We start from the raw sequence: 27,559 nt of genomic DNA, 5'->3' as shown, positions 1-27,559 counted from the left end.
GTGTGGTTTTGAGGATTAGACTCAGGGTTGGTGGCAAAGGCTGACGTCCTGCTGAGCTGTCACCATGGCCCAGTGTTGGCTATTTTGAGGTTGGCTTGCTTCAGGGTTTGCCCGCATTTCAGCGTGTCCCCAACACGTGCCTACCTTTGAAAACCGATTAGCGTATCCCTGTGTCAGGATGGAGTTTTGTTTATCCGTTCTACCTATCCACAGGCACTGAGCTGGCCCCACTTTTTCTTGGAGCCTAATATGCTCTATCACTCTATGAAGTCTCCATGAGTTAAGGGCACCACCTCCTCGTCAGCATGTGGAACTTGGCATGTTCTTATCTCCTATTGAGTAGAAAGACATCCTCAGGAAGCAAAACCTCAGGGCTGTATGCCTAGGAACTAGGATCCATGCTCATTCTGAGCCTCTTTAATCCAGTTCCGGAGAACAAGTCACTGATGGATAATGGCACGGCTCCCCCTGTGTGTACCATGTATAGCCCGGTCCCTGCTGCCTTTGTATAAACTCCCAGGGTAGATGAGGCAGTGTTGTTATTTTACCTGCCTGCAAGCGGAGGCTGCAGGGGTCCTGTCCTGGACCAAGGCCTCCAGCTGGTAGGAGACAGAGCACTGTGTGCATTCATATACCTCAGGGACCCTTCTGGTTTATAGCACTGACTGCCTAAGGTGCTGCTCAAAGTTGCCCCAGGCTGAGCCCCAGGCAGCTCACCTGACTTCAGGGTGTGAATAGCCGCTGACAGTATTCTCCACAGAGCATCTTGGCTCTCCTGACCACAGCCCTGCTCCAGCCCACGTGGGGGACGCTTGCATTTGTCCTCCTTGGGAGCAAATGTGGCCGCAGCCCGCTGAGGTGACTGCAGCTGTTTTCCTAAATCCCTTGGGCGCCGTTGGCTGCTATTCTGAGGCCCAGCTGCCTTTGGAGTCCTGCTTCACACCCTGATCTATGGGCTCCATGGGGTGGGGGAAAGGTGGAAATAACTCTGTGGTCAGCTCCCAAAATGGACCCTGAGCCAAGTCACAGGCTACCCGTGTGGGGGACTCCGTCTCACGTCCCTCACATCCTGACTTGTCTGGACGGAATCTGTCTCCCTCCCTTCCAGCTCTGGACCTGGCCTAGCACTTACAACATGGAGTTGCTGGGTGGGGTTGGGGTCTGTTCTTCAGCCTCCCTTCTCTTCCCACCTCTTTGAAACCTCTGGTTTGTTGTTATGTAGGCTTGGTAGACGTGTAGGTGTCACTGCGGAAAAAACAAGGAAGTCTCAACACTTGCTAATGTTGGTCAGACAGAGAATTGATGTGTGAGTTTTGTGTGTGAAAAACTGTTTATGTGTGAGTGTGTGGGGGGGGTGTCAAATCGAGTCATGGGAACAAATGTTCAAATTGGAACCTTTTTCTCTCCAAAGTGACTCTCCCAGACAGGGAGTTCGAGTTGAAGTTGGAGAGAAAACGTGGCTTGTAGAACAGTTGGGTCTGTGTGCGTGTCCACAGGGCTGGACTCATGCTCACAGTTGGGTCTGTGTGCGTGTCCACAGGGCTGGGCTCATGCTCACAGTTGGGTCTGTGTGTGTGTCCACAGGGCTGGGCTCATGCTCACAGTTGGCCTGTGTGTGTGCGTGTCCACAGGGCTGGGCTCATGCTCACAGTTGGCCTGTGTGTGCGTGTCCACAGGGCTGGGCTCATGCTCACAGTTGGCCTGTGTGCGTGTCCACAGGGCTGGGCTCATGCTCACAGTTGGCCTGTGTGTGTGCGTGTCCACAGGACTGGGCTCATGCTCACGCACACAGCCCCTTGGCTGGGATATACCAAGTGTGGCTGCTTCCCTTCCAGCTGAGGGGACAGTTTCTGTGGATTTAGGATGCCTCAGAGCCAAGGTTGAGTAGAGGCACAGAGAAGAAATGATTGGCAGGGAATGTCTGTGGAAATGGTGCACAAGTGGGGGAAGAGTGGGCCACCCCATGCTCAGGGTGGGCTACCCCATGCTCGGCGTGGGCTATCCCATGCTCAGGGTGGGCCACCCCATGCCTAACGCTCTGTGCCCATCTCTCACTGTGCCCTGCTCTGCGGCCCAGCTAGGCTGGCCCCATTCTATCAGCTGTTTCACTAGCTTCCTCTTCCACTTGCAAAGCTAGCCCTGTTTTCTCCAAGGATGAGACTAATCTTTCCTTTCACCCGTTCTACATCTTTGAAGAAGCTAATGCCTAGAGGAGACTCCTCCCTTAATCCTGCATTCATAGGGACCAAGTTCCTTAGTCACCAATGACAAAGCCCACCACAGACGTGGAGACAAGGACGAGGAGTCAGTGGAGATAAACAAGCGTAATGTGTTCCTGTCTGGCTGGTGTCCTGGTGTCGGGAGTGGTTTGGTTTAGTGCTGACTGTAGGCACTTGGGGGAGGAGAGTCGGCTGGGCTGCCATGAGGGTGCCTCATGAGGCAGGGGCACAGCACTTACCTGGGGAGAGTCGGCAAGCCAAGGGCCTTCCTTAATCTTGTCCTTGGGGAAAAGGCTCAGGGAGGGAAGCAGTGGGCATGGGAGGTGTGTGGTGTGGAGAAATGGTGCCCACGGCTGGTACTCATTCTTCTGTAGTTATTTATCCTGGGAGCCATTTGTCTCATGTCCTGTGTCCACGATGCTTAAGAGGGGAGCACGTATAATGGGGTCACTGTTAGCCAGGCTGCAGAAGAGACCACGTGCTTAAAATTTAAGGATGAGTGTCCTGGGCCACCCTCTGGGGTATTCCACAGGACATGGTTCCTGGCCTCAAGAAGGCAGTGTCCCCATAGAGAAGGCAAACTCTGTTCACTCAGCGTCAGGAGGGCCATAAGAGAGCCATGGCAGAGTGGCATATGTTTGGAGGGGGCCTAGAAGGCCCTTCAATGGTGAACAGCTATCTTAGGAGGGAGATGCCGTGGGGGACGGGCTGTAGCTGCTGGTGACGACACCAGATGTGTGCTCGCAGGGGCAGCTCTCCCTTGAGTCCAGCCCCATGCCCTGCCCAGTGCCCGAGCGACTCAATAACAGGAGCCCCCCTCTCTTTCTCTCTGTAGCCTTCAATTCCCCAGGTCCCAAACTACAGGCTGTCCATGACGATCCCAGACTGGCTCCAGGCCATCCAGAATTACATGAAGACACTACAGTATCCTTTCAGCCAGGGGCTGAGCACCCTGGACAAGGGACGGGTGTGGCGATCTCAAGCTTAGTGGCATGTCTGTCACCAGCTGGCTTGCCAGAGCTCTGATAGGCTGGAAGATGTTGGAAGGGCACCCTTGGGAGAGAGCTTGCAGCACACAGATTAGCAGAGTACATCATGCAGCAACCAGAATGACCAGGCCTTGTCCCTCAAACGGCGGTAAGGTTGATCCACGGTGAGCTCGTGACTTCTCCTTTTCTACTTCCCTGTCTTTTCCTCTGCCTTCCCTGGCATCCTCTCTTTCCATCCTTCTGTTTTTTTTTTTTTTTTTCCATTTCTTGATTGTCTTTGTTCCCTTCTTTTCCTACCTTTCCTTCTTCTTTTTCCCCCAAGAAATGACAGGATAAAAGGGTAGATCACTGACTACTTTTAAACTAAAAACAACTACTAGTCTTAAGTATTTTACATTGATATGGACTTTTGTATGTCGATACAAATTTAAGGATCACTTCTGGTATTTTATTAGGCTCAGGAGTCTGATGGGCAGCCGGCTTTGGTGTGCTTTTCAGGAGGTGGTACTTCTGGTTGACTGTGCAGAGAGGCCCCTGGCATGTCAGCTTGCTTTCTGCTGGCTCCTCCCCAACCCTGAGACTGAGAGGGCTCGAGGAGGCAGGAAGCCTCTGCCATAGGCAAGAATGATTGTGCCTCTCCTGAAGGGATCAGACACCCATACCATCCAGGGCTGCAGTGCACCCCAATAGATTACTTGATTAGCATCTCAGTGTCTGCTTCATAGGTCATCGCCTTCCTATGCTGCACCTTTCTCATGGAGTCCTGACTCCTCCTCAGGAGATTGTGGCTCCCTCCAGAGAGAGACTGGCAGCCCCAGACCCTGCCCAGGTTATTGGGTGTTGCTGCTGACCTCCGAACGAAGATCTTACATGGATTGTCGGTGCTGGTTGAGGGGCATGGACTCAGGCCCGAAGAGCTGTCCTTTTTCAGTGGTCACTTACTTCATCACCGAACGCCCCAGGTGACCTGAAGTTAGAGCAGCTCTCCCTTCTATCTAGGACGAGGCCTTTCCAAGGAGGATGAGCCTGGCTGAGCTGTATCACGAGGGACAAATTTGCATGTATTTTGCATATCATTTTCTCCCGTGGATAGAAAAGTTGTCACACATACGTGGCTTCATCCTCATCATTGTTCTTGAAGGGTCCTCTTTTTGCTTTTCCTCTGACCCATTAATGATGGCCATTACCCAAGATTACTGACCGCAGAGTAGGCAGTGGAAAGCACAAGGGAGAATAGGGGACGAGGTCATCAGGCCTTTGGGGCCATGATCAGAGAAGGAAGAATAGAAACTCTTCTATTTCTGACCTGGTGTCTAGTTCCTTGGGTGCCTGACTGTGTAGCTGGAGTCTTTTCTGCCCCACCTGCCAGTCCCAGAGCCACTTATAAAATACTCATTCAGAGGCTTAATATTAATTATAATTGTTTGGCCGATGGCTCGGCTTATTACTGGCTAGCTCTTACATTTAAATTAACCAATTTCTGTTAATATATATATCACTACGTGGCCTGTGGCTTACCAGTAGTGCATCTCACTCCTCCAGTGGCTGCTGGTGTCTCTGGTTGGATTTCCCGCCCAGCTACATTCTGTCCTGCCATAGGCTAAAGCACCTTTGTTCTTCAACCAATAAAAGCAACACATATTCACAGCGTACAGAAGGACATCCCACACCATGACTGCTTGACCTCGACACAGGTGGCAGGATCTGGGGACTGCCTAGGGCCATACCTGTAGGTGGATTTTTCTGTCCTGCCAGCCAGCTCCCAAATAATGACATGGGACTTCTTATTCATTATGAAAGCTTGGCCAAGAGTTTAAGTTTGTTTTTAACTAGCTCTTATAACTTAAATTAACTGACTTTTATTTACTTTCTGCCTCATGGCTATATTAACTATATTCTATACTGCCTATCCTGCTTCCTCTGAATCCTGGTGTCTACTTGCCACGCCACCCTTCTTCCCTATGCTCTCTCTGCCCCCCAAATTCTGCCTAACTATTGGCCATTTGGCTTTTTATCAAACCAATCACAGTGAAAGATCTTCACACAGTATAAAGGAATATTCCACATACCTAACTATACATGTGCTCAGATGTCAGTGGTATTTTGATGGACCCAGCCCTGCCTTCTCCTGGAACAGTGTGAGTGGCTGTGCTGGCCTTTGTGTGTGTTTAGAAAGGGAGCCTGTGGCTTTGTGAGATACGGGAAGCCTGCCCAGGAGCGCTATGCAAAGACACAGGAAAGGCTAGAGAGAAACTTCCAGAAACTCAGCTACCAACCACAAGGAACTTAGAGAAGATGGCCAGACAATTTTCTATTACTTAATTATGGGTTAATTTACTTTTTAGAAACTGAATTCTACTTTAAATGTACTGGGGACATTTGTTTGAGCACAGTTTGAGCAAAATCTGTGATAGAGTAAAAAAAAAAAGTACCACTTCACAACGAGAGCCCCTTGTTTTTTCTTTTACCCCTAAGAATTTTTAATATATCTTATTTTAGAAATGCCAGGCCAGCCTATACTGTTATGAACATGGCCCAGGTCAGCCGCTCCTAAGGTGCACTAGTTCATATCACCCCTGGTCCTGACAGTGTTGTTTCCAATCCTGTAGACAGAATTTTTCATCCTGCCCAGTCCCACAGCCACTAAATCACAAATAAACACACAGAGGCTTATATTAATTATAAACTGGCCTATTGCTCAGGCTTATTACTAACTAGCTCTTATAACTTAACCCATAATTCGTATCTATGTTTAGTCATGTGACTTGGTGCCTTTCCTCAGTAAGGCATTCTTATCTTGCTTCCTTTGCACCTGGCTAACAAATGCATCTCTGCCTTTCCTCTTCCCAGAATTCTCATAGTCTGGTCACCCTGCCTGTACTTCCTGCCTGCCTATTGGCCAATCTGTTTTATTAAACCACACAAGTGACAAATCTTTTCAGTGTACAAGAGCATGATCCCATAGCACTATCCAGCAGCCAGAAGTGGGGCAGGAAGTCATGAGCTATGGCCTACGACTGGATTCTGCTTTTGAGCCACAGGCTCTTTATCTGTGCCCTTCGTCTGGGCAGTGTGAGGTGTGCCTACCCTCCAAGCTGCTTGCATCACTGGGACACATAGTGAGTGAGTCCTACACACCCCGCTGGATACAGCAGCTCTGGGAGAGCAAAGTCGCTCTTTGTCCGCATCCCCCCAGCACACAGTTTACTGTAACATGAATGGGCCAGGCCTGCTTATTTGGGTTTTTGTCCCGCCTGGTACCCCACAACTGTTTATCCCCAAAGAAAATCACACATAGCTCTCTATAAGTTATAAAGCTGATTGGCCCATTAGCTCTAGCCTCTCACTGGCTAACTCTCACATCTTGATTAACCCATTTTTCTGATCTATGTTAGCCATGTGGCTTAGTACCTTTTTTCAGTGGGGCAGATCACATCCTGCTGCTTCGGTAGTCTGGGCAGGAGTGGGAGGAATCAACGTCCTCCTTCCCAGAATTCTCCTGTTCTCATTACATCATTTCTATTTCCTGTCTGGTTTTCCCACCTATACTTCCTGCCTGGCCAATCAGTGTTTATTTAAAACATGATTGGCAGAATACAGACAATTCTCCTGCACCAGTTTACAAACAGGTTTTTGTTTGAAGCAAACGAGTAAAACATATAAATTAAGTTAAACTCAAAAAAAAAATTCAAAATTGTGTCTCAGAAAGCATGACATGAGGGGTATTTGGTGGTATAGCTCTAGAGAATTGGGCAGTCAGTCAGAATCAGGATGTGGAAAGTAGTTGCCCTCTGATTAGATTAGTGGTGTCAAGTGTTGGTGTGGAAGAAGTGATGTGTTCTTAAGTTCTTTGTGCTATTGAAAAGTCTTGCTGCCATTCATCCACTCTTCCATACACTGATACCTCAGTCATCCCATACATACGTATGTATACCATATATACATCCTTTTGTCCACCCACCCACCCATCCATCCACCCACCCACCCATCCACCCACCCACCCATCCACCCACCCACCCATCCATTCATCCACTCACCCACCCACCCACCCATCCACCCACCCACCCACCCACCCACCCATCCACCCACCCACCCATCCATCCATCCACCTACCCACCCATGCATCCATTCATCTACTCACCCATCCATCCATCCATCCATCCATCCATCCATCCATCCATCCATCCACCTACCCACCCACCCATCCATTCATCTACTCACCCACCCATCCACCCACCCACCCACCCACCCATCCACCCACCCACCCACCCACCCATCCATCCATCCACCTACCCACCCACCCATCCATTCATCTACTCACCCACCCACCCACCCATCCACCCACCCACCCACCCATCCATCCATCCATCCACCCACCCATCCATCCATCCATCCACCCACCCACCCATCCATCTACCCATCATCCACCTATCTTTCCACCCATTCTCCCAACCACCTCCCTATTCACCCGTTTACCTTTCTTCCATCATCCACCTGTCCATCTGTCCATCCATTGTCTTCTTCTTCTATCCGTCTCACCTTCCACTTGTCCTTCTGCATCTACTTTCCTTTCTATCCTTCACTTGTTTATCCACTGAGCTGCCCACTCATCAATCAGTTCATTTACTTATTCCCATTTAATAACGTTTGCTAAACCTGTGTATGTTGAGCTTCTTCTAGGCTCTATGGGTGATCCAAAGATAACAAAAGAATGATCCCAACTCTCAAGGGCTTCTAGTCTAGCATATGATTTAGACATATGGTCAAGTAACTGGGACACAGGGCAGACTAAAATGAAGTACTATCAAAAGTGCATCTAGGCTCAGTTAGAAATTAGATTTTTGACCAGAGAGATAGTCATCAGTAAGAGCACCGGCTTCTCTTCCAGAGGTCCTGAGTCCAATTCCCAACAACCACATGGTGGCTCATAACCTTCTGTAGTAGGATCTGATGCCCTCTTCTTGCATAAAGATATGCAGATAGAGCACTCATATACATAAAATAAATTAATCTTTAAAATAAAAAGGGGAAGAAGAAAAGAAGAAGAAATTAGGTTTCCAGGGCTACATGGTGAGGAGTCACAGGCTGTTGGTCCCCCTGGCCACTGACTAGAAAAGGGACTGACTACTCCCTTATCCCCTTGAGAAATGGGAGTCAGTGTGGCTCTCCGCTGGGTGACCAGGGCTTTGGAGCATTCGTCACTTTGCCTTTACATGTTTCACACAGATACAATCACACAGGGACCCAGTTCTTTGAAATCAGGAAAATGAGACCTCTGAGCGGGTAAGTGCTGCGTTCTCTCCTGTGGGAGAGCCACCAGAGGTCGCCCAACCTCTGTCCTGTCTCCTAGGACCCTGGATTCTAGTCTGCAGAGGGTGGAGGTAGAGGTGCCCCAGGGCCAGACTGTGGGTGGAGCTGAGGACTAGCAGCTCTTGGCGGCTAAATTCGGTGATCAGGACAAACTCTCAGGCCAGGTGTGCTACCCACATCTTTAATCCCAGCACGTGGGAGGCAAGTGGATCTCTGGGTTTGAGACTGGCCTGGACATACCAAGTTCTGGGCCAGCCAGGGCTACATAGTGAGACCCTAACTCAAAAAACACAGACCAGACTGACTTTCAGGATGGCAGAGGCCTGAAAACTCACTCATGAGGCCTGTGTTGTCCTTTAAGGCCCCACCTCCAGACTGGGAGGATGTTGTGAGGTATAACATGGCCCTCTCTGAGGTAACTGGGAGGAGCCTGTGGACTTGAGGATCTTAGTTCTGTCAAGTGCACATGTGTTTAGGGGTCTTCCCTGGGAATTGAGCTGTTCCTTTTCTATTTAGATTTCTGCATGGTGCCTAGTGAGGAGACAGGCATACCGACAGTCTGATGAACTGACGACCATCACTGCATAAATGCCTAAGTCCTGAGATCTTCTGTTGTGTTCTGTCCTGCAGGTTAATGGAAACGGCGAAAGAGATGACCCGAGAATCCTTGCCCATCAAATGCCTTGAGGCAGTCATTCTGGGCATGTATCCTTTAAGCCTTGTGTGGTCACTCTGTGACCCTGTTCTGGGGCTAGTTGTGTCTTTGGTGTCCTTATAGAAAAAGGTCAGACACCCGTGGTACTTCTCTCAATTTGACTTGGCTGGAGTTGAACAAAATCGATGCTTGGCTCCTTGGGCCGGTGTTCATCTAACCTGTTCTCTGTGGAGCAGTTGGGCCAGTGACTGTAGATTCAGCGGTCACAAGCAGAATTCAGGTTCAGATTGTACGTGTGCGGCTCTCTCCTGCTCTATCCTGACACTGTCGTAAGAGTTAAACACCGAAATAGAGTTAAAGCAAGGCCTAGAGGGCCAATATCCAAACCCATCACCATGGGAAGTGTGAGAGCGGACTGCAGAGAAGAGCAGGTGCTGGCAGTGTGTCACGGGAACCCAGTGGGCACAGGGGCTGGTCTCGTGCTGGTCTCTTATCATTTGCACCACAGTCCTGGCTCTTTTCCCGTGGGAGGAATTTAATCCAGAAACTCTGTGATGACCCTGACTGATGGCGGTGGCAACTGGAGCCCGTGGGGTAGTTGGCTGAGAGGACCGTGGCCAGGTGTGGGGCTAATAGTCGGCCCCAGAGGAAGGCTGTTGGCTTCTTGAATGCGGCGCTAAGTGGCTTTCAATCTTCTGAAGCTGAAGACTGACGTGGTCTCAAGCCTGGGTGTCCCATTTAGAGTAGCTTCCAGAAAGACAGGACAGTGGAGGCAGCTGGACCGGACCGGCAGAGCTCGTTGTGGTCTTGCAGGAGGGAATGGTGAGACTTGGACTATGACCTTGGCAGCAGAATCTGGTTGGGCGAGGTAGTTTCCAGAGCTGCCAGGAGATAGAGTGTACGGGACAGGAAACCAGCCAGACATAGGAGCTGACAGGGAATCAGCTAATACAGGTTTCCCATTAGGCCACAGACGGAGAAGACGCCTGTGAAGAATCAAGTGACGGGAGTGTACCGTCTCTGTGCAGGCCTGCACTGCCACAGAAGCAGGGAAGGCTGAGGGGAGGGGCCTGCAGGTGTCTAGGCCACAGCTCTGTGGATCCCTCCATTTCTGTCCTGCATGATGATACCACGGCCCAGGGGAAGGACTTAAAAGGAAGGCTCCGACTGTAGGACATGGGTTCAAATGTGAACTGGCTGGATTTGAAACATGGAATCTGGGCTGTTAGGGATGGGATATTTGGAGAGTTGGGTTTTTGAGGGGGTGGAGCGATGCTAGAAACACAGTTTGGGTGGTGTGAATGTTGGGGAGACTGGAGGAGGAAAAAGTGGTCGAGGATGAAGCTCAAAATTCTTTTATCTAGATGAACACAAGGAACCAGCCAAGGAGGCTGTCCTTGCTTATATTCTGTTGCTGTGTTCAATGCCGTGACCAAAGCAACTTAGGGGAAGAAAGGGTTTATTTCTGTTAATGCTTCCAGATCCGAGTCCATCATTGAGGGAGGTCAGGGCAGAAACCATGGAGGAATGCTACTTACTGTCTCGTTCCCTGGTTCATTCTCAGCTAGCTTCCTTATGCAGCCCAGACCTACCTGCCTAGGGATGATACAGACCAGACAATTCCTCCCAGACATAAACAGGCTAGTCTGATGGAGGCAACTTGTGTTGAAGCTCCCTCATTCCAGGTGATTCTCAATTGTGTCGGGTTGACAATAATGTGCTGGGGTATATGCCACCTTGTCCTTTGCACATTGTTAACCTGACACAATTTAGAGACTTCAGGAAACTCAGAGGTTGACTGGGAACCGGGAAGGGAGACAGCGGTCAGTGAAGGCATGCTTCAGAATTAGATGGGGACAGGAGGATGGTCTAGTTTGTTTGGACTCTTAGACATGTGTGGTGTATGCATGTTTGTGTGCTGGTATGCAGATGCACACACTACGTATGTGTGGATTCAGAGTTTAACAGCTTAGCATTGGACACCTTTTATCACTTTCCACCTGTGTGTGTGCATGCGTGTGTAAGGTGTGTAAGTGTGGGTATGCACATGCCACAGCTTGAGTGTGGCAGTCAGAGGACAGCCTCGGATATCCGTCCTCACCTTCCACTTCACTTGAGACAGTCTCTTTTCTTTTTTTCTTTTTTTATTTTTTTTTATTTTTTTGAGACAGGGTTTCTCTGTAGCTTTTGGTTCCTGTCCTGGAACTAGCTCTTGTAGACCAGGCTGGCCTCGAACTCACAGAGATCTGCCTGCCTCTGTCTCCTGAATTCTGGGATTAAAGGTGTGTGCCACCACCGCCTGGCTTACAAAGTCTCTTCTTGGTCCATTGCAGTGTGCAGCAAGTTATCTGGTCCTTAGGCTCCGAGGGATTTTCCTACCCGCCATCCCACCTCATAGTGGGACTGATGGGGTTCCAGATGCGATGGGCCCTACCTGCTTTGTGTAGGTTCTTGGGATTTGAACTCAGGTCCTTTGCATGTGCAATAAGAGTTTTAACCCACTGAGACACCCCTCACCCCCACCAACCATCTACCTGACTTTCTGAGACAGGGTCTCCCACAAACCTGGAGTGCTCTGGCCTTGCGTCCCAGTTCTGGGATTATAGCCTGACACACACCACCATACCTGACTCTTACACAGAGAGTGGAAATCTGAACTCGGGTCCTCACACTTACACAGCAAGTACTTGTTTGACAAGACAAGGTTTCTCTGTCTACTGTCCTAGAACTCTCTCTGTAGACCAGGCTGGCCTTGAACTCACAGAGACCGCCTGCCTCAATCTCCCAAGTGCTGGGATTAAAGGCATGCACCATCACCACCGGACTGTATAGCAAGTACCTTAACAACTAAACCATCTCTTCGACTCCTCTTGTGCCTTTTTGTTTTGTTTTTGCTCTTTGCTGGAGACCAAACTCAGAGCCTTGCACAGACTAGCCCAACACTTTACCCGAGCTAGACCTCTGTCCCCAGGTTCTCACAGCCTTGTGTTGCCATGTGTGTGTCTTTTGTGTGTGTATTGCTGGATATGAACGCGTGAGCTCCACACCTGCCACTTCATGTTTCCACGGGACAGGGAGCTTCTGTGCCTCTCGGCCACTTGCAGGGCACACCAGGGTCTGACCTGAAGTACGGCTGTCCATCTGTGCCTTAGTTAACATTTGGAAAATGAGAACTTGGGTCTTTCAGATCTTCTCCCTGCTCGCCGTGTAAAGGGGAGGCGCAGTTAGAGAATCTAGCAGGATGTCAGGCTTAGGGGGCAACAGGACTCTTAGGACCCTGCTTTTTTTTTTTTTTAAATATTTATTTATTTATTATGCATACAATATTCTGTCTGTGTGTAAGTCTGCAGGCCAGAAGAGGGCACCAGACCTCATTACAGATGGCTGTGAGCCACCATGTGGTTGCTGGGAATTGAACTCAGGACCTTTGGAAGAGCAGGCAATGCTCTTAACCACTGAGCCATCTCTCCAGCCCCCCTTAGGACCCTGCTTTTGCAGAACACCTTGCTGGTGGAGGCCAGCAGAGGACACAGGCCAGACGCTGACGAGCATAGCTCAGCTGCTCTGACACCTGCTGAGTGTGCTGGGTATGTAGGCCACCTTGTCCTTTGCACACTGTTAACATCTGAGCATCATTGTCCCTGGAATTACCCAGAAGACCCGGGGCTTGCAGAGAATAGATCTAGGACCCCGCCGGGCCAGTGCTCTTGGTTTTGCTTTGTTCTTACCTGTGTGACATTTCAGAGCCGAGCAAGGCAGGTGGCGAGTGTGGGAGGCTGCCTGTCACGCTATCCTCGGGGAAAACGAACTCTTGGCACAGACCTCCGGCCACAGTTACAACAGTTCTGTCTTTGCTCTGTGTCAGGGTTCTGCTGTCCCTCTTTCCCCTCGGGATGGGAAGAGTGATTCAGGTCATGGTCAGTGTCTCCCAGAGTTCCCCACTATCCTGGGAAACAAGGTCTCCTTGACAACCGGGAAGCTGGTAGGTTTGGTGACTTCTGGCCACTTGTCCTTCTTTTCTATCCAGTGTGTGGGGGTGAATGTGCATGTGGAGGCCAGGGGACAGCTTCGGCTGTGGTGGCTCAGGCGCCACCCACCTCTTTATATTAGTTATTTATCTATGGAGGCAGGGTCTCCCGGTGGCCCCGAACTCATCAAGTTAGCTAAGCTGGCTGGCCAGTAAGCTCCACAGATCTACCGGTGGCCCCGAACTCATCAAGTTAGCTAAGCTGGCTGGCCAGTAAGCTCCACAGATCTACCTGTTTCTACTCTCCCGCCAGGGGTTACAAACCTGGGTTCTGGGTCTTGAACAAGTGCTTTACAAGCTAAGCTCTCTCCTCAGCCTGTGTGTCAATCTTTTCACTTCAGCTTGAAGTTCAGGATCCCTTCCTGGATGGCCCCTTTGTACCTTGCTAACTAACGTATGTCCTCACTTTCCTATGTGTGCCAGACACATGGATCTTAGGTTCCAGGTTCTTTTTGAATTTGGCAGATGTTTGGAGAAATGGCTACTGTGCCGAGCCTCACTGGGGGATTGTGCTGCTGGCTGGTCAGGTCCCACACCTCCTAGTCCTTCCCAAACAGCTTCACCAACTGGGGACCAACCAAATACATGAGCCTGGGGTCCATTCTCTTTCAAACCACCATGCTGTCTAAACACTCGGCTTCTTAAGGAAGAATATATGCTCTAAGGACTGTGGTTTCCATTGTATTTTCTGGACAGGGTTTTACTAAGTAGCCCTGGATGGCCTCTAGCTCAGAGCTCTGTCTGTCTCTACCTCTCAAACCTAGGATTAAAAGTGTGTGTCACTGTACCCGGCTCCTGTGTACCTCCGTTATGGTTTCAGGATGTATCCTTCAAAAATGTCCAGGGCCTCCTGATGGCCAGACAAGGACACTGAGATGACACAGAGGGTCGGTGATCAAGGGCCAAGTGACATTAGGACTTTGCTCAGGGACCAAAACAGTCCTAAGAATTGAGACATGGAAATGTCTGCAGTAGAAGACAGGTTTACCCAGTTGGGCTGAGATATGACATCACGTTGTCAAGGAACATGTGGTTAAGACAGATTCTTTTAAAAATATTTATGTGGAGGGGAGGCGCTGCATGCAATACATGCAACATGCACGTGTGTGGAGGTCAGAGGACAACTTGTAGGGTCAGTTCTTTCTTTTCATCATATTGCACTCTGGAGATGAAACTCAGGTCATCTGGCTTGGTGGAGGCATGTCGGCTCTCTGCAGAATGAGGACAGAGCTGTGCCTACACCTGACCTTACCATCACGCAGCACCATGTCATTCACCTCAGAAGCATTCCGGTCCCCTGGGCATTCTACCAAGAAGAATGACTGAAAGAGTGTCTAGGAGAGTTTGATTGAGGGCTGTGAGATCTAACCAGGAATGGTGTGGAATTTCTAGAGGGGCTTGGAAGTGGGGCACCTCTTGCTTAGCCATCCAGGGCCAGGAGTAGGGTGTTAATTCAAGCTACTCCTCTGCAATTATTGGTCAAAGCCAACACTGTAGTGGCTGGAGAAGGCTGCTCTGTTGGTAAGTGCTCGCTGAGTTTGCTCACCCAGGACCAGTGTTAAAACAAACCCCAGGTGTTGAGGCCTGCACTTGTGATCCCAGTTCTGGAGAGGCGGAGGCAGGAGGATCCCCAGGTCTCACTGGCCAAGCAGTTTACCTTAGTGATTGAGTTCCAGGACAGGATATCCTGTCTCGAAAAGTAAGGACAGCAGAGGAACACCAAAGGGAACTCCTGACATCCTCACTTGTGTGTGTGTGCGCACACACACACACACACACCCCTAAAGTCATGGTAAGAGGCTGCCACTAAGTCACTACAGGCCAGTGAGCTGGGAGAGCCAAGATGTGCCATGTGAGTTAGGACTAAGATGGGACTTGGGACCGAGGGTAACGGTTTTCTACATGGTAGCCCAGGCTGTTGGCACAGGTATGCCAGGTGTGATGGGAGTGGCTAAGTGTCACAAATGTGACTCCTTCCAACTCCTTTCTGTCCCTCACTCTCCAGTTACCAGTCAACCTTGGCCTTCCATTGCTGTCTCTGGGATCCCGCTTTTCCTTTCTTGCCTGGCCCACCACAGAGGCCCTCAGATCCTGCCTGCTTCACACAATCTTACTGTGTTTGTTTGTTTCACACAGGGTTTCTCTTCGTAGTCCTGGCTGTCCTGGAGCTCCCTCTGTAGACCAGGCTGGCCTCAAGCTCATGGAGATTGGCCCGCCTTTGCTTCCCAGGTCATGGGATTATCTGTGTGTGCCACCACTGCTGCCTGGCCTGATTGTGTTTAAAAACACACTTGGCTGGGGAAACCTGCTCAGGAAATCGCTGCATAAGCATGACGACCCGAGTTCAGATCTCCTGAATCACATGAGAACGAATGGTGGTAATGCGTGCCTTGATCCCCAACACTAGAAGGCTGAGACAGGAGAATCTTGGAATTTGCTGGCCAGCCTGTCAAGTGAAATGGTGAGCTTCAGGTTTAGTGAGCAATCTGTCTCCAAAAATAAGGTGGAGACCAACTGAGGAAAGACATCCTGTGTGTAGCCCTGGCCTCAGCGTGTACCCTCATGGTTAGGTATGCCTGTATTCACATGCACACACGCATGTGTACACACCTACAAATAAGTAAATAGAAACATCTTAAATAGTTCCACAGGCCTATGGGAAGCCAGGCAAGGAAAAGGGGGCCTGGTTAGTTTGTTTTGCATTTAACTACTGAGGACGGCAACTTTTCTCTCTATTCCATATTCATTGAGTACCCAGAGAATTCCTCGCAGAGAATTCTGGAAAGGTTAGTTAGATACTGAGACAGGGGGATGGACTCACTGGCCCCAGGAATAGTGTCTCATCCTGGGAAGCCATGCTATCTGAAAATCATGTTTCTCTGTGGAGTCCTGGCTGTGCTGGAACTCGCTCTGTAGACCATGCTGGCCTCGAACTCACAGAGAGCCACTGTCTCTGCCTCCCAAGTACTGATTAAAGGCATGTGCCACCACCACCTGGCACTCTCTGAAATCTTCAGGCCCCTGCCTCTTCCTTGACTCCACTTGTCTAAGATATTTAACCAACGGGCAGCCTTCCATCGAGCGCTTCCCCATCAGCTTTAAAACCTATTTCTCAGGGAACTACTTTCACCATGTCGTGCTGGGGATTTATTGCAACGGTTACTACGGCTCATTGGGCATGAGCCGAAGGGCTGAGCTGATGGATAAGCCACTGACCTTTCGGACTCTGAGCGACCTTGTCTTCGACTTTGAAGACTCCTACAAGAAATACCTGCACACAGTCAAGAAGGTCAAGATTGGGCTGTATGTCCCCCATGAGCCTCACAGCTTCCAGCCCATTGAGTGGAAGCAGCTGGTCCTCAACGTCTCAAAGATGCTGAGGGCCGACATACGGAAGGAGCTGGAGAAGTACGCCAGGGACATGCGGATGAAGGTGAGTGCCGGGATCAGTGTGTGGTGTATGTGTGAGCATTCTTCCCATCTGTACCCATTCCTTTACACATGGGACAAAATGCCTGACCCCGAAATACGGGAAAGAGGGAAGGAACGTTTATTTCTGTTCACGGGAGACACTAGAGATGTAGGAACCTGAAGCAACTGCGGCCACAGCTGGGGCTCAGGTCACATCCTCCTTTTTATTCACTTTGGCGTCAGCCCATGGAATGGCGATATCTGCAGTGTGTGGTTCCCACCTCGAATCATCCAGCCTAGAAACGTCTTCACAGACATGGTCAGAGAGTGGCTTCCCCTGGGAGATTCCTAAATCCCATCAAACTGAGACTCGGGATTTAACAAGCACAGTATCTCTTGCTTTTGCTAAATGGCAGGAAGGTTTTCTTGCTGAGTGACCACTCTGAAAAAACAAGCCCTCTGCATCCTCTTTTGATCGGACAGTTAGACTGTGTGCCTGTGACGCGTCCTGTTCCTTGTGCCTGTGAATTCTACACCCTCAGTTTCAACCAACTCTGGGTCGAGGATATGAAAAAAAGTTGCAGCTGTGCTGAATATATATAGTTTATTATTATTATTCCCTAAATAGCACATAGTTGAACAACTATTATGTCTTAGGCATTACAGGTCATTCAAATTGAGATCAACGTTCACAGGAGGATGCAAACATAAGGGACTTGAATACTTATGGATTTTGGTGTCCCTTTGCGGTCCTATAACCAATTCCCAAAAATGTCCCTGAGGGGCAAATTCCACCTTAGATGTTACAAACTAAGTGGTGTCTCTCCCCTTAATTCCTTCTGTGAACTAACATCAAAAATAAGAGGCCAGCTCTGTTGCTCAGGTGCTATGCCTGGAACAGAGGGACTTCTCAGGCTGAGATGGTCACCCTGCTTATGGTCTGTTTCAGACCTGTTTGTTTGGCCTGGGTCTGTTTGGCCTGCGTTGCTGGGTCTTGGGCATCAGGTTCTAAGCTGGTGTCCGAGTGGTCAAGAGGGGCATTCGCTGTGCTGAGCTTGGGTCCCTGACACTCAGTATCTACTCTCTACTCTGTCAGCTCACTCCTAGTGACAGTACACCCGCTTGTCCCTGTCCCTCCAGGGCCTGTGGGTCACTAGGAGAAAGTGGCTGTTCTGAGTCAGGCGTGTTTACCTTCAGTCTTCAGGAGCTGGAATGGTGATACTGGTAAATTAAAGACCATTCTGTACCTGAACGTGGGAAGGGGGAGTCAGCAGAAGCTGGTTTCCGGGTGCCATGGAGGAGGCTTTGCCTTCCAGGGTGAGAGTCTTCTAAGCAAACAGCTCCAGGAGGCTGAGGGGCTGGGCTTGGTTCCCTCCCTCCACAGAGAACGGAATGAAGTGGTGGTCCTTGTTGCTTTCCAGTCCCCTTTTCTTTTTCCAGGGTAGAATGTGAGGAACGTCCATCCTGGATAGGCTGGGGTTAGGGTGTTGTGCTGTTGGAAGGTGAGAGGTGGGGGTCCTTAGGATCCAGTGTGGCTAACTAACACTAACTCCTATCTTCTTCAGATCCTGAAACCTGCAAGTGCCCACTCTCCAACTCAAGTGAGAAGCAGGGGAAAATCTCTGTCTCCCCGAAGGAGGCAAGCAAGTCCCCCAAGGAGGCTCGGCAGGCGAGACAAGTCGTGAGTGCTATTTTCCCTTCCCTGGCACACACATTTGCAGGGGTCTCCAGACCTGTGGGGGATAAGCCGAGTCCCCTCGGAGAGGACTGTCCCTGTTCAGAGGTCATGCTGGGCAAGGTGCTATGGTGCATGCCAGCTCCAGGGCGGCAATCAGCTGAGAATGAGCTGAAAATACAGCCAGAGGGAGGAGCCAGGAAGGCCAGAGGGGCAGGACCCTGGAAACAGAACCAGGGAGCGTAGGTCTGGCATAAGCTTAGCTACATAGGAGCTTACCACGGTGGCATTTCTTGTGACCGTCCTGGCTGTTTGAATCTGTCAGTACAGACCTGCATTCCTCTGTGCCCAGCAGGGTGTGGGCGCTGTGAACCTTGTGGTGCAGGAGAGTTTCCAGGCTCCTCTTCCCTGGCTGACTCTACGCTAGGCTGGTAATGCTGCAGCTCTTTCTGAGGTCAAATGACTCACATACATAAAACATGCCAGTTGAGGTGCTCAGAGTCCCCGGAATCCCCGGCGCTGACCTGCTAGCAAGCCCTCAGGCCATGGCACACTGAAAATTTGCTGTTTGCTGAAATAATGGCAGTGGGTTGTCACTGCGGCCACTCGTGTGCTGGGGTCAGGGGTTAGGAGTCTTGGTTGAATCCCTGCTTAGTCACATAGTAGCCGTGTAGCCAAGCAGACCCTGGTCCTGAGGGAGTTACGGTTTGCATATGTAAGAGGCTAAGAAGGTTTCCTCACCGGTCTCCCGGCATCACTGAAAGGCTCTGACTAGATCACTTGGTGGGTGTGGCCTGTTAGTGGTAAACTGCTTTCCCAGAAGGACATTCCGGCCAGCATGTCCATTCCACAGGCTCTGCGGGGAATGTTGGAGTTTGCTATCTTAGTCCTAAGTCCTGTGGCTGGTCAGTAGGAAGCCAACACAACGCCCTGGACTAAGGAGGTGGCAGGGGCAAGGGATGGTTGTGTTTGAGTGACGAGACAGAGCAGGGTTTCCAGTTCCAAAGAAGGCTCCTGTGCTTCGTCCTGCTGTCTGCCCCAGATTTCACATGGACAGCTAGCAGAGGCTTGCTGAAGTGACAGGTGGCCTGGGAACAGGGAGTCCAGGGCCTCTACAGTGAGGGAGGCTGACATCGGGGTGCTCCAGAGAGAGAGGCTAACATCAGGGTGCTCCAGCATAGGCCCATTCTTACAGAGAGCCAAATGGCTTCTCACCTTTCAGCTGTGGTGTCCTGATGACCCTAGTCTTTCCCTTGCCAGCCTCTGACCTTGACACCATCTTCTCACCATGCCAACCTCTGACCTCGACACCATCCTCACCATGCCGACCTCTGACCTCGACACCCATTCTCATCATGCCATCCTCTGACCTTGACACCATCCTCCCTGACCTAAGCTCTTTCTCTCTGACTCAGTCATCCATTTCTGCTACACTGCACTCTCAGAACTGTGAACAGAGAAACCCTCCTGAGGGGTCAGTGACGGACCCAGCAGCAGAAGGGAAAGCCCTGCCTGCCATCTGATCTATTGCCCTCTCTGTCCATGAGGAAACAGCCACTAATTCCTTTGGAGCTTCCCATGAGCAGCAGGGGTTGAGCTGCCCACAGGGGGCGCTCTTCCCTCCAGAGCCTGAACCAGTACACAGGAAAAGCGCCTCCTGCTGGTCAATGGGTCTCTGCACAGAAGCGCAGCCACTGGCACTTCAGCACTTGTGGGTCAATGGTTCTGGTTGGGTTGTTGCACCTAGATCTACAGGAACTCAGTGAGGTCAGGGGTGTGGGACATTAACTGCCAGGGGACAGAGCAGGGTGGCAATCAGGATGAGGTCAAAGATCTGATGGTGACCCTTTGATGTGGAAGACAGAGGCAACTGTTGAGACTGTGGGAGGGGACTGGAAACACTGTGGACTCAGGGTCTTTGGAGAACAGTGTGACTGGGGAGGGTACGCAGAATGAACCCTGAGCTGAGATCCAGGGACCAGATTCCTAGCCCTGTGAAGGAGCTTTCCTTCCTGTGAGAGGAGAGGGGGATTAGCGAGGATTCTTTGAATATTGTGTTCCCTCTGGGTTTTTTCCTTGCAGAATTGAAGAGAACCACACTATCTTTGGAGACAAGGTGGAAATAACCAGAAGGAAGAGGTGAAGGTTCAAAATAAAGTGATGAACTCAAGAAGCAGGGTTTTGGGGGAGCCAGGGTCAGAGTGATGGGATGCAGCAGTGAGGGCTCAGAGGTAGGGAGGATATGGATTCGGTTTGTGCCTCTGGTGGCCTTGTGCTGGGCAGAGGAAACTGTGCTGTCGGGTGACAGTGAGAGAGAAAGCCATGGGCACAGACTGGACAGGGTCTAGGCTGAAGACCTCACTGACAGGCGGGTCGTGGTTCTCAGAGGGATCTTGTTCCAAACCAGAATGGGGGAACCACCCTCTCCTGGAGCTTCTGAACCAGCAGCTTTGGGACAGGATCTCAGTTTTTCCTCTGACAAGTACTCAATTCTGTTGCTGGGGGCCGGGGTGCACGGAGCACCCCAGAGCCGTTCAGCAGCAGCCCACCTCCTGTACTTGATGAACCCAGGCAAAGGGTTCACATTAACAATCAACCCACCACGATAAAAGGGTTGAAGTCTAGTCACTGGTGCACACCGCAGACTTGTCCAGTCCTAGGAGGGCCACTGGTGTACACCCCAGACTTATCAAGTCCTGGAAGGCCACTGGTGTACACCCCAGACTTGTCCAGTCCTGGGGCGTCACTGGTGTACACCCCAGACTTGTCCAGTCCTGGGGGCCACTGGTGTACACCCCAGACTTGTCCAGTCCTGGGAGCCTACTTTACCTGGCCTCATGCTCGGGCCTCATTTAATTCTGCCTTGGGGTGCCCACTGATTCACTCTGACTTTCCTTGCCCCAGACCCTAATCTCTACTACTTTGCCATGCAGCCAAGGCAAGCGGCCACGCCGGTGCCTTCACCTGCACCCGAGGAAGACAGCAGTTAGACAGCTACGGCTGTGAGTGTGAAGCCACTGGGTGCCAGGGCCCCACTTGTCCTTACCCCTCCTGTCATACTACAGTGGCCTGAGAATGGAAAGACCATGAGGGAATGAGTCCCCAGGTGTTTTCCCTTATCATCCTACCAATGCCACCCCCCCCAGCCCCCGGGAGGCAGTCACAGGCCAATATATTATAAACGTATCAAAGAAAAGGTGGGGTGGCTGAACCCAGCTCCCAAGGCCCCTGTATCACACCCATAGCCATGACCTTGCCTCCCAGGCTGAGCAGGTTCCCAGGAGCCTTTCATTAATGCTTCCCAGTGGGGTACGATTGGGAGGGATCCACAGCTAGGCCAGGTGGCCTTGGAGCAGCATGGTCATGGAGAGCCCTGCACCTGTGGGTGCCTGAGGACAGTTTCACAGGCATAGGTCTCATAAGGTCATGGCTCTTCTCGGCATCAGAGATCCTGGCCACTTGGCTCTTGTCTGCATTTGGAGGCTGGGAGGAGCCTCGACAGGGCAGCCCTGGATGGAGGTGAGTGAGGAGGGAGAGCCTTTGCCCAGCTCCTCTCAGACCTGACTTCTGAGGGGCAGGATTGGGGAAGGGATGGTGCTGCCATGCAGGAGAAGGGTGGGGGAGGACAGAAGCCAAAGCCTGGAGAGGAGGGGAACCATGGAAACTCTGAGCTCACCCTCCTGGTGCTCACTTGTGTGTCTGCCATTAGCCACAGGCTAGACCAGCACCCCAGACTTCCAGACATATGTCCAAAAGAGGATCTTTTCTCCTGCCCATAGCTTTCTCCATGCAGGCTCGGTCCAGCTAACTATTTTTAAAGGGACAAGTTTGACCATGCCCCAGTGACTTCACAGACCCTGGGCTCTCACTGAACTGGTGAGCATCAAGAAGGCTCTTGATTGACTGCAGTGCTATTATTTCAGCTTTACCTAAGGCCAACGAGTCATTTCTAAATACACTGCGTGCTCACAGTGGAAAGTAACCACAACGGGCAAGAGGCCCGTCAGCTGGGGTCAGCTGGGGTCAGCTGGGGCCCATACATAGTTTTGGTGGCTCATGCCACTCCTCTCACAGCTGGAGCCACTTCCAGCTCTGCATTCCTTTTTGTCTTTGCACTTGCCTAAATAATCCCTGGAGGAGTGTCTGTGTCGCTGGGTTGATGCGAAGTCGGCTGAGCCGGAGGTAACAGTGACTTCACCAACCTCAACTAAGATCAAGTGTCTACGGGGAGACAGCAGTCCCCTCCCCCAGCGGGTTCTTCCTTTCTGCTCCCCTCTGAGAGTTTCGGTCTTCTTCTTATTACATTTATTTGTCAGGCATATATACATGTGAAGGGCGGAGAACAACTTTTGGGTTCGCACCTTCCACCGTGTGGGTCCTATGTGTAGAATTTAGGTTGTCATGTGTAGTGCCTTTTCCTCCTGAGCCATCTTGCTGGTATTTCCCCTCCAAATGTTGGAAGCACCTTCTACACAGAAAGGTTAAGTTTCCCTCTCAACTCCACCCCTCCAGGGGTTCTTAAAGAGAACTGGGGGTGGAAACTGGGCTCTGTTTCAAAGCCCCTGTCATCTCAAACCAACCTGTTCCCAACTCTGGGGCTCAGTCCCTTCAGGCTCCATTCTGAGAGGAAAAAGGGCTGGAGATATGGCTGAGTGTCTGCCACACAAGCGTTGAGTCCTGAGTTCAGATTCCTAATACTTGAGTCAAAATAAAAACACATAAGGGGAGAAGTAATGGAGGAGCACACCAGGTGGGCGCTTGGCCTCCACATCCAGCGCACACTGTACACAAACACCTCCAGGGGAAAAAAAGACCAATCTCGTCTTCACTAAAGATCAGCTTCCCCAAAGGCCAGAGCAAACCTTTCTGTCCCCACGTGATTCCTCTTTACCTGGTGGTCCTCCTCTTTGTTTCTGCCATGTTTCTTTTTCCCTTTCTCTTTCTTGAGCAACATTGTTCCTTTTAGTTAGGTCCTAAGGTAGGTCCTGGAAGCCACTCCTGGAGGCTCGTAGGCAGTGGTTCTGCTTAAAGTTAGTTGATCTCTAGGGCATGACTGGACCCTGAAGGCCAGGAGCTCATCAGTTGGGTGAAATCTGCACATGTGTTTCCATTTCTCCTGTGTTTATCATTCTGGGTGTCTCTGGAACCATGAGAAGAGACATAAAGAAATGTGTGGACCCTTGTGACACAGGTGATTTAGTTGAGTCAGGTAGAAAGTCAGGAGGGTTCTTGACCACCCACTGTGAAGATGTTTCAGAGAGAATGATCTTCCGTCAAGATGTTGGAATCTCTTAGTGGCTACTTGAGAGGCAAAAGCAGGAGGATTCCACATTCAGGGACTGCCTGGTAACTCATGGAAACTTCATCTCAAATCCGAAGTGAAAGGGGAGTAGGGGCGGGTTTGGTGGCGTTCACCTGACAGAGGAGAATGACTTAGGATAGTCAAGCCCTTCTCAGAGAGAGCCTGACTGATGGAGTCCGCTGCTCAGTTTTAGTTGGGTGAGCTGGACTACTTTCTTGTCAAGAGGAAACGACTTACTAGAAGAAAATCTTTCAAAGGCTTAAGGACTTTCTTATCCCTGAATTTTCACGTTTTAGCACTTCAGGTCAAGGTTCCACTGTCCCCTTTGTCAGCCTCTTTGATGCTCTTAGGGAAGCGGAAGAAACCTGAAGTAACATCCTGAATCCCCACTTATAGTCTCAGACCCATCAACCCAAGGTGACAAGGGGCTCAACCAGAAAATGGAAGCTGTCAGAATGCTTGCATACAGTGTCATCCTGGAAAGCCACCAGTACCTTAAATGATTTCCCTGACACTCAGTGTTAGTGTTGAGGAGTTTTACTGCCGGGTGCTTTAGGGGTTTCCTGGCAAAAACGCTTTGTCACTGAGTGATTTTCTGCCATGGCGGGTGGTTTCAGGTGAATTCTGAAAGATACACCTTTGAATCCTTTATTTTTACCCTGGCTGTTCTGGAACTTACTCTGTGGACTAGACTGGCCTCAAACTCAGATCCATCTGTCTGCCTCCCAAGTGCTGGGATTAAAGGCGTGGGCCACCACGGTGGCAATGCACCTTGATTTTACACATTCAAGCCCAGAGTAGAAGCATCTCTCAAGGACTGGGAATGTCCATCAAAACCCAAGTCCCCTTGCGACCCAGGCTCACTGCTGCCAAAGAACTTTGACTTAGTCTAGTCATGTATGTGGATCTACGCCCCAGTCATGGTGCTGGGCACCTACCATCCCAGAACACAGCAGACCCAGACAGCAGGAGGGAAAGGTCAAGGCTACCCTGGGAAACAGAGTGAAAAAAAAGTAGAGCCTGGTTAATTTTGCCATGTGTATTGGCAAGTTGTTTTATATATATATATGTGTGTGTGTGTGTGTGTGTGTGTTTTAATTTTAAATAGTGTGATTAAATTCAAGCTTAAAAAGCTCATTTGATACCAGATTTTTAAAATTTCTTCACCGAAAGCCTTTAGAACTCCTCAAAACCTCTCAGAATCCACCAAGTACAAGAACCAGGGGCCAGGGCTGGAGGAGTGTGGGTGTGGGGAACAGGCGAATATCAGGCCCTTGAAAAGTTTCAATCCTGTCGGTCCTGCCCCATCGTCCTTCTGCCTTTATCCTTAGGCCTGCTCTACCTGAGAAGGCGGCGGCTGACCTTGGCACTCTGAATGAAGTGGGCTATCAGATCCGGATCTAGCCAGGCCAGGCTGGCAAGGTTTCTACGGTGCTCTTTTCTGCACTTTCTGCAGCAGCTTTGGGACCTGCTTATCCATGAGGAACCTGTGCAGCTTTCATCTTGAACGACTTCCCTGGGAACAGAATCTGAGTGGGTGGACATGGTGAGCCTTGAAAAATACTGTGGGCAGCAGGCATGACTGGGCTAAGTGATGGACAGGCCCCTTGGTTGACTGTCTCCCTCAGGATCTCAAGGACAACATTGGAGTTTTCTATTTTTCCATTTGCCCACTGTTCCTCTTGCTTTGGACATTATGCCTCAGCTGTAGTCAACTTCTGGAGTTCTCTCCACTCTCTGTAACCCAGCCAGTGTTACCGTCTTCTCAGCAATAACAAGCAAAGATGGTGGGTTTTTTAAGCAGTTGATATTACCTCAACATTTTGGCACCAGATATGCAATCTTAATGAGTTTTTTATATTCTATTTGTATTGTTTTCCTAGTGTTTCTTATAGGGATCTGGATAGTTTGGAGGGTTTGTTGTTTTTTTGTTTTTTCTGGTACACACACAAGATGAGATTTAAGGTGTCATATGCAAATGCTTTAGCAAAAAGCACTGCAATTCTGGCAATAAGGGACAACACATTAGGATCTTGGAGTCATTTAGAGCATCTGCTGACAGCAGGCTTCCCTCTTTCAAAAGAAGAAAGCCAGTCCATGTCTGTTGCTAACATTTAAGCTTTTCCAAATCCAGCAAAAAGCACAAAAGGACACACACTCACCAAAATCCAGCAGTGCCGAGATGTCCTCAGGCAGAAGGTGCTCAAAGGACAGACCCTGGTCAGCCTTGGTTCTGAGGGTTTCGCCACTGTTAATATGCTCTCTGCTGTCTTACATAAAGGCAAATGTGATGATGGACTATTTCCATCATCCACTTCATGGCATAAGGAGGTGCTGGGGAAAACCATGAACTCAAGAAGCAGGCCTGTCTTAAAGGAAACGGTCCAGCCCAGCACTGAGCTCAGGTCCTGAAGCAGAGCAAGCCTGCATGTGGCCACTGCAGTGCGACTTCTGAAGGCGTCTGGAGGCCAGCTTTAGGTCACGTGTGCAGCCACCATGCAGAAAGCCCAGCTCATTCCGAGAGCTCTCGGCATACGCTCCTCTGGCTGTGACTGACAGACCTGCTAACCGACCATTCGCTGAGTCTTCAGCAGGAAAACCTAGGGCTACAAGGGAGGCAAGAGCCCTGGGCATAAAAACTTGCTCCACCCTCAAGCCAGTTTTGTTTTCTTGGAAAAGTTCAGTGTCCTCTAGAGACCAGAACCAGGAAACTAAAACAGTTTAAGCTTCAAATTCTGAACTTAATCGTTTTCTTCAAGAATCCTGTTAGCAGAGTTCAAGATAAGTTACTGGGCTTGGGTGACCGCTGAGAGGCCCTGCTCTGACCTCGGGACCCAAGGAAGCACCACTGTCCTCCACAGTCCCTCACACGCTGTCCAGTCTCAGACTCAAGGCCGCCTGTATCTGAGTGTCCCGAGGAGCTGGAGAGTGCTTTCACTTTTGCTCAGCTATTTATCCCCCCGAAACTGCTCCATGTGGTACCTGGACTGATCAGAATTCAGCGACGAGGCCAAGTGCCTGCAGCTGCCTTGTTCAAGGATGGCTCACAAGAACGTCAGACAGCAGGACAACCTTAATCCTTGGCAAGACAAAGAACAGCACCCAGCTGTCCCTGGGTGCGACACTCCACCATCTCACCTTTTCCACAACCACTTTGATTTTTAGATTCATTTTCCAAAGCAAGATTAGTCACAGAAACATTTAAAGTGCTCTTTGCCATTCAATTTTACTGACTGTAGTTACATCAACTTCTAAAAACAGAAGACATGAAACACCTAAATTTTAATGCAACAGTTTAATTAAAACGAACCCAGCGTGTTTAACCTCTCCTCAGCCTGGCTGTGGTTTCAGAAGGCAGAGAGGAAAAGTACGAGGTGATAGGATCAAGTTTATCCTGTGGCAAGATGTGCAGAGCCGAGCGACAAGCCTCAGGCTGCCCTGCTGCTTACTGTGAAAGGTGATCCCGGGTGTTTTCCGTACACTGGCATCTTGTGCATATCCCTTTCCTTGAGTCACCTATTTCATGGGGTATCCTCAGCAGACATGGGTAAGGGCCTTCGCAACCTTCAGCTTACTCTACAAGGTTTTTGTATGCTGGACTTTAATGTACAACCTTGTATAGTTTTTTGACACACAATTGAGATTCTTGTTTATTCTTAGACCCTGTTATATTTCAGAAGAGCCGTGGCTGTCTGGGTATTTTTCTAAGTGCACGGAGACTGACGGTATCTAAGGAGTGCCAGGAGAGCATGCTTCAGGCTTGCGTTTCTCTCATCACGTGTGCGACACAGCATGGAACTGTAGTAAAAACCATTCTGGAAACTGAGGTCTTTGGGTGTTTTGTTGCTGTTTTGTCCTACTGAGTTAATTTACATTTCTCACGCTCCTCTTTCTGGGGCTCTGTTGAACATTACTCTGTCTGGGTGTTTTTTAATCATGTGCCTCTTACCTTCATCCTGATTGACACAGGC

The 27,559-nt window shown here is 50.2% G+C and overlaps 1 protein-coding gene across 2 annotated transcripts in view; it reads left to right on the top strand.

Moving 5' to 3' along the window:
• Positions 1–27,481, top strand: part of Vash2 (vasohibin 2) — a 33,559-nt gene extending 6,078 nt beyond the window's left edge. For both annotated transcript variants that reach the window (XM_057769580.1, XM_057769581.1), the window contains exons 3-8: positions 3,055–3,143; positions 8,435–8,491; positions 9,149–9,223; positions 16,252–16,633; positions 18,177–18,292; positions 24,920–27,481. In XM_057769580.1, the coding sequence (XP_057625563.1) occupies positions 3,055–3,143; positions 8,435–8,491; positions 9,149–9,223; positions 16,252–16,633; positions 18,177–18,292; positions 24,920–24,992 (792 nt within the window). In that variant the 3' untranslated portion in view covers positions 24,993–27,481. The remainder of the gene's footprint in view (positions 1–3,054; positions 3,144–8,434; positions 8,492–9,148; positions 9,224–16,251; positions 16,634–18,176; positions 18,293–24,919) is intronic.
• Positions 27,482–27,559: the final 78 nt, after the last annotated feature.

Source organism: Chionomys nivalis, chromosome 5, assembly GCF_950005125.1.
Source record: "Chionomys nivalis chromosome 5, mChiNiv1.1, whole genome shotgun sequence".
Taxonomy (NCBI): Eukaryota; Metazoa; Chordata; class Mammalia; order Rodentia; family Cricetidae; genus Chionomys; species Chionomys nivalis.
This window is presented reverse-complemented; position numbering and strand designations above follow the sequence as displayed.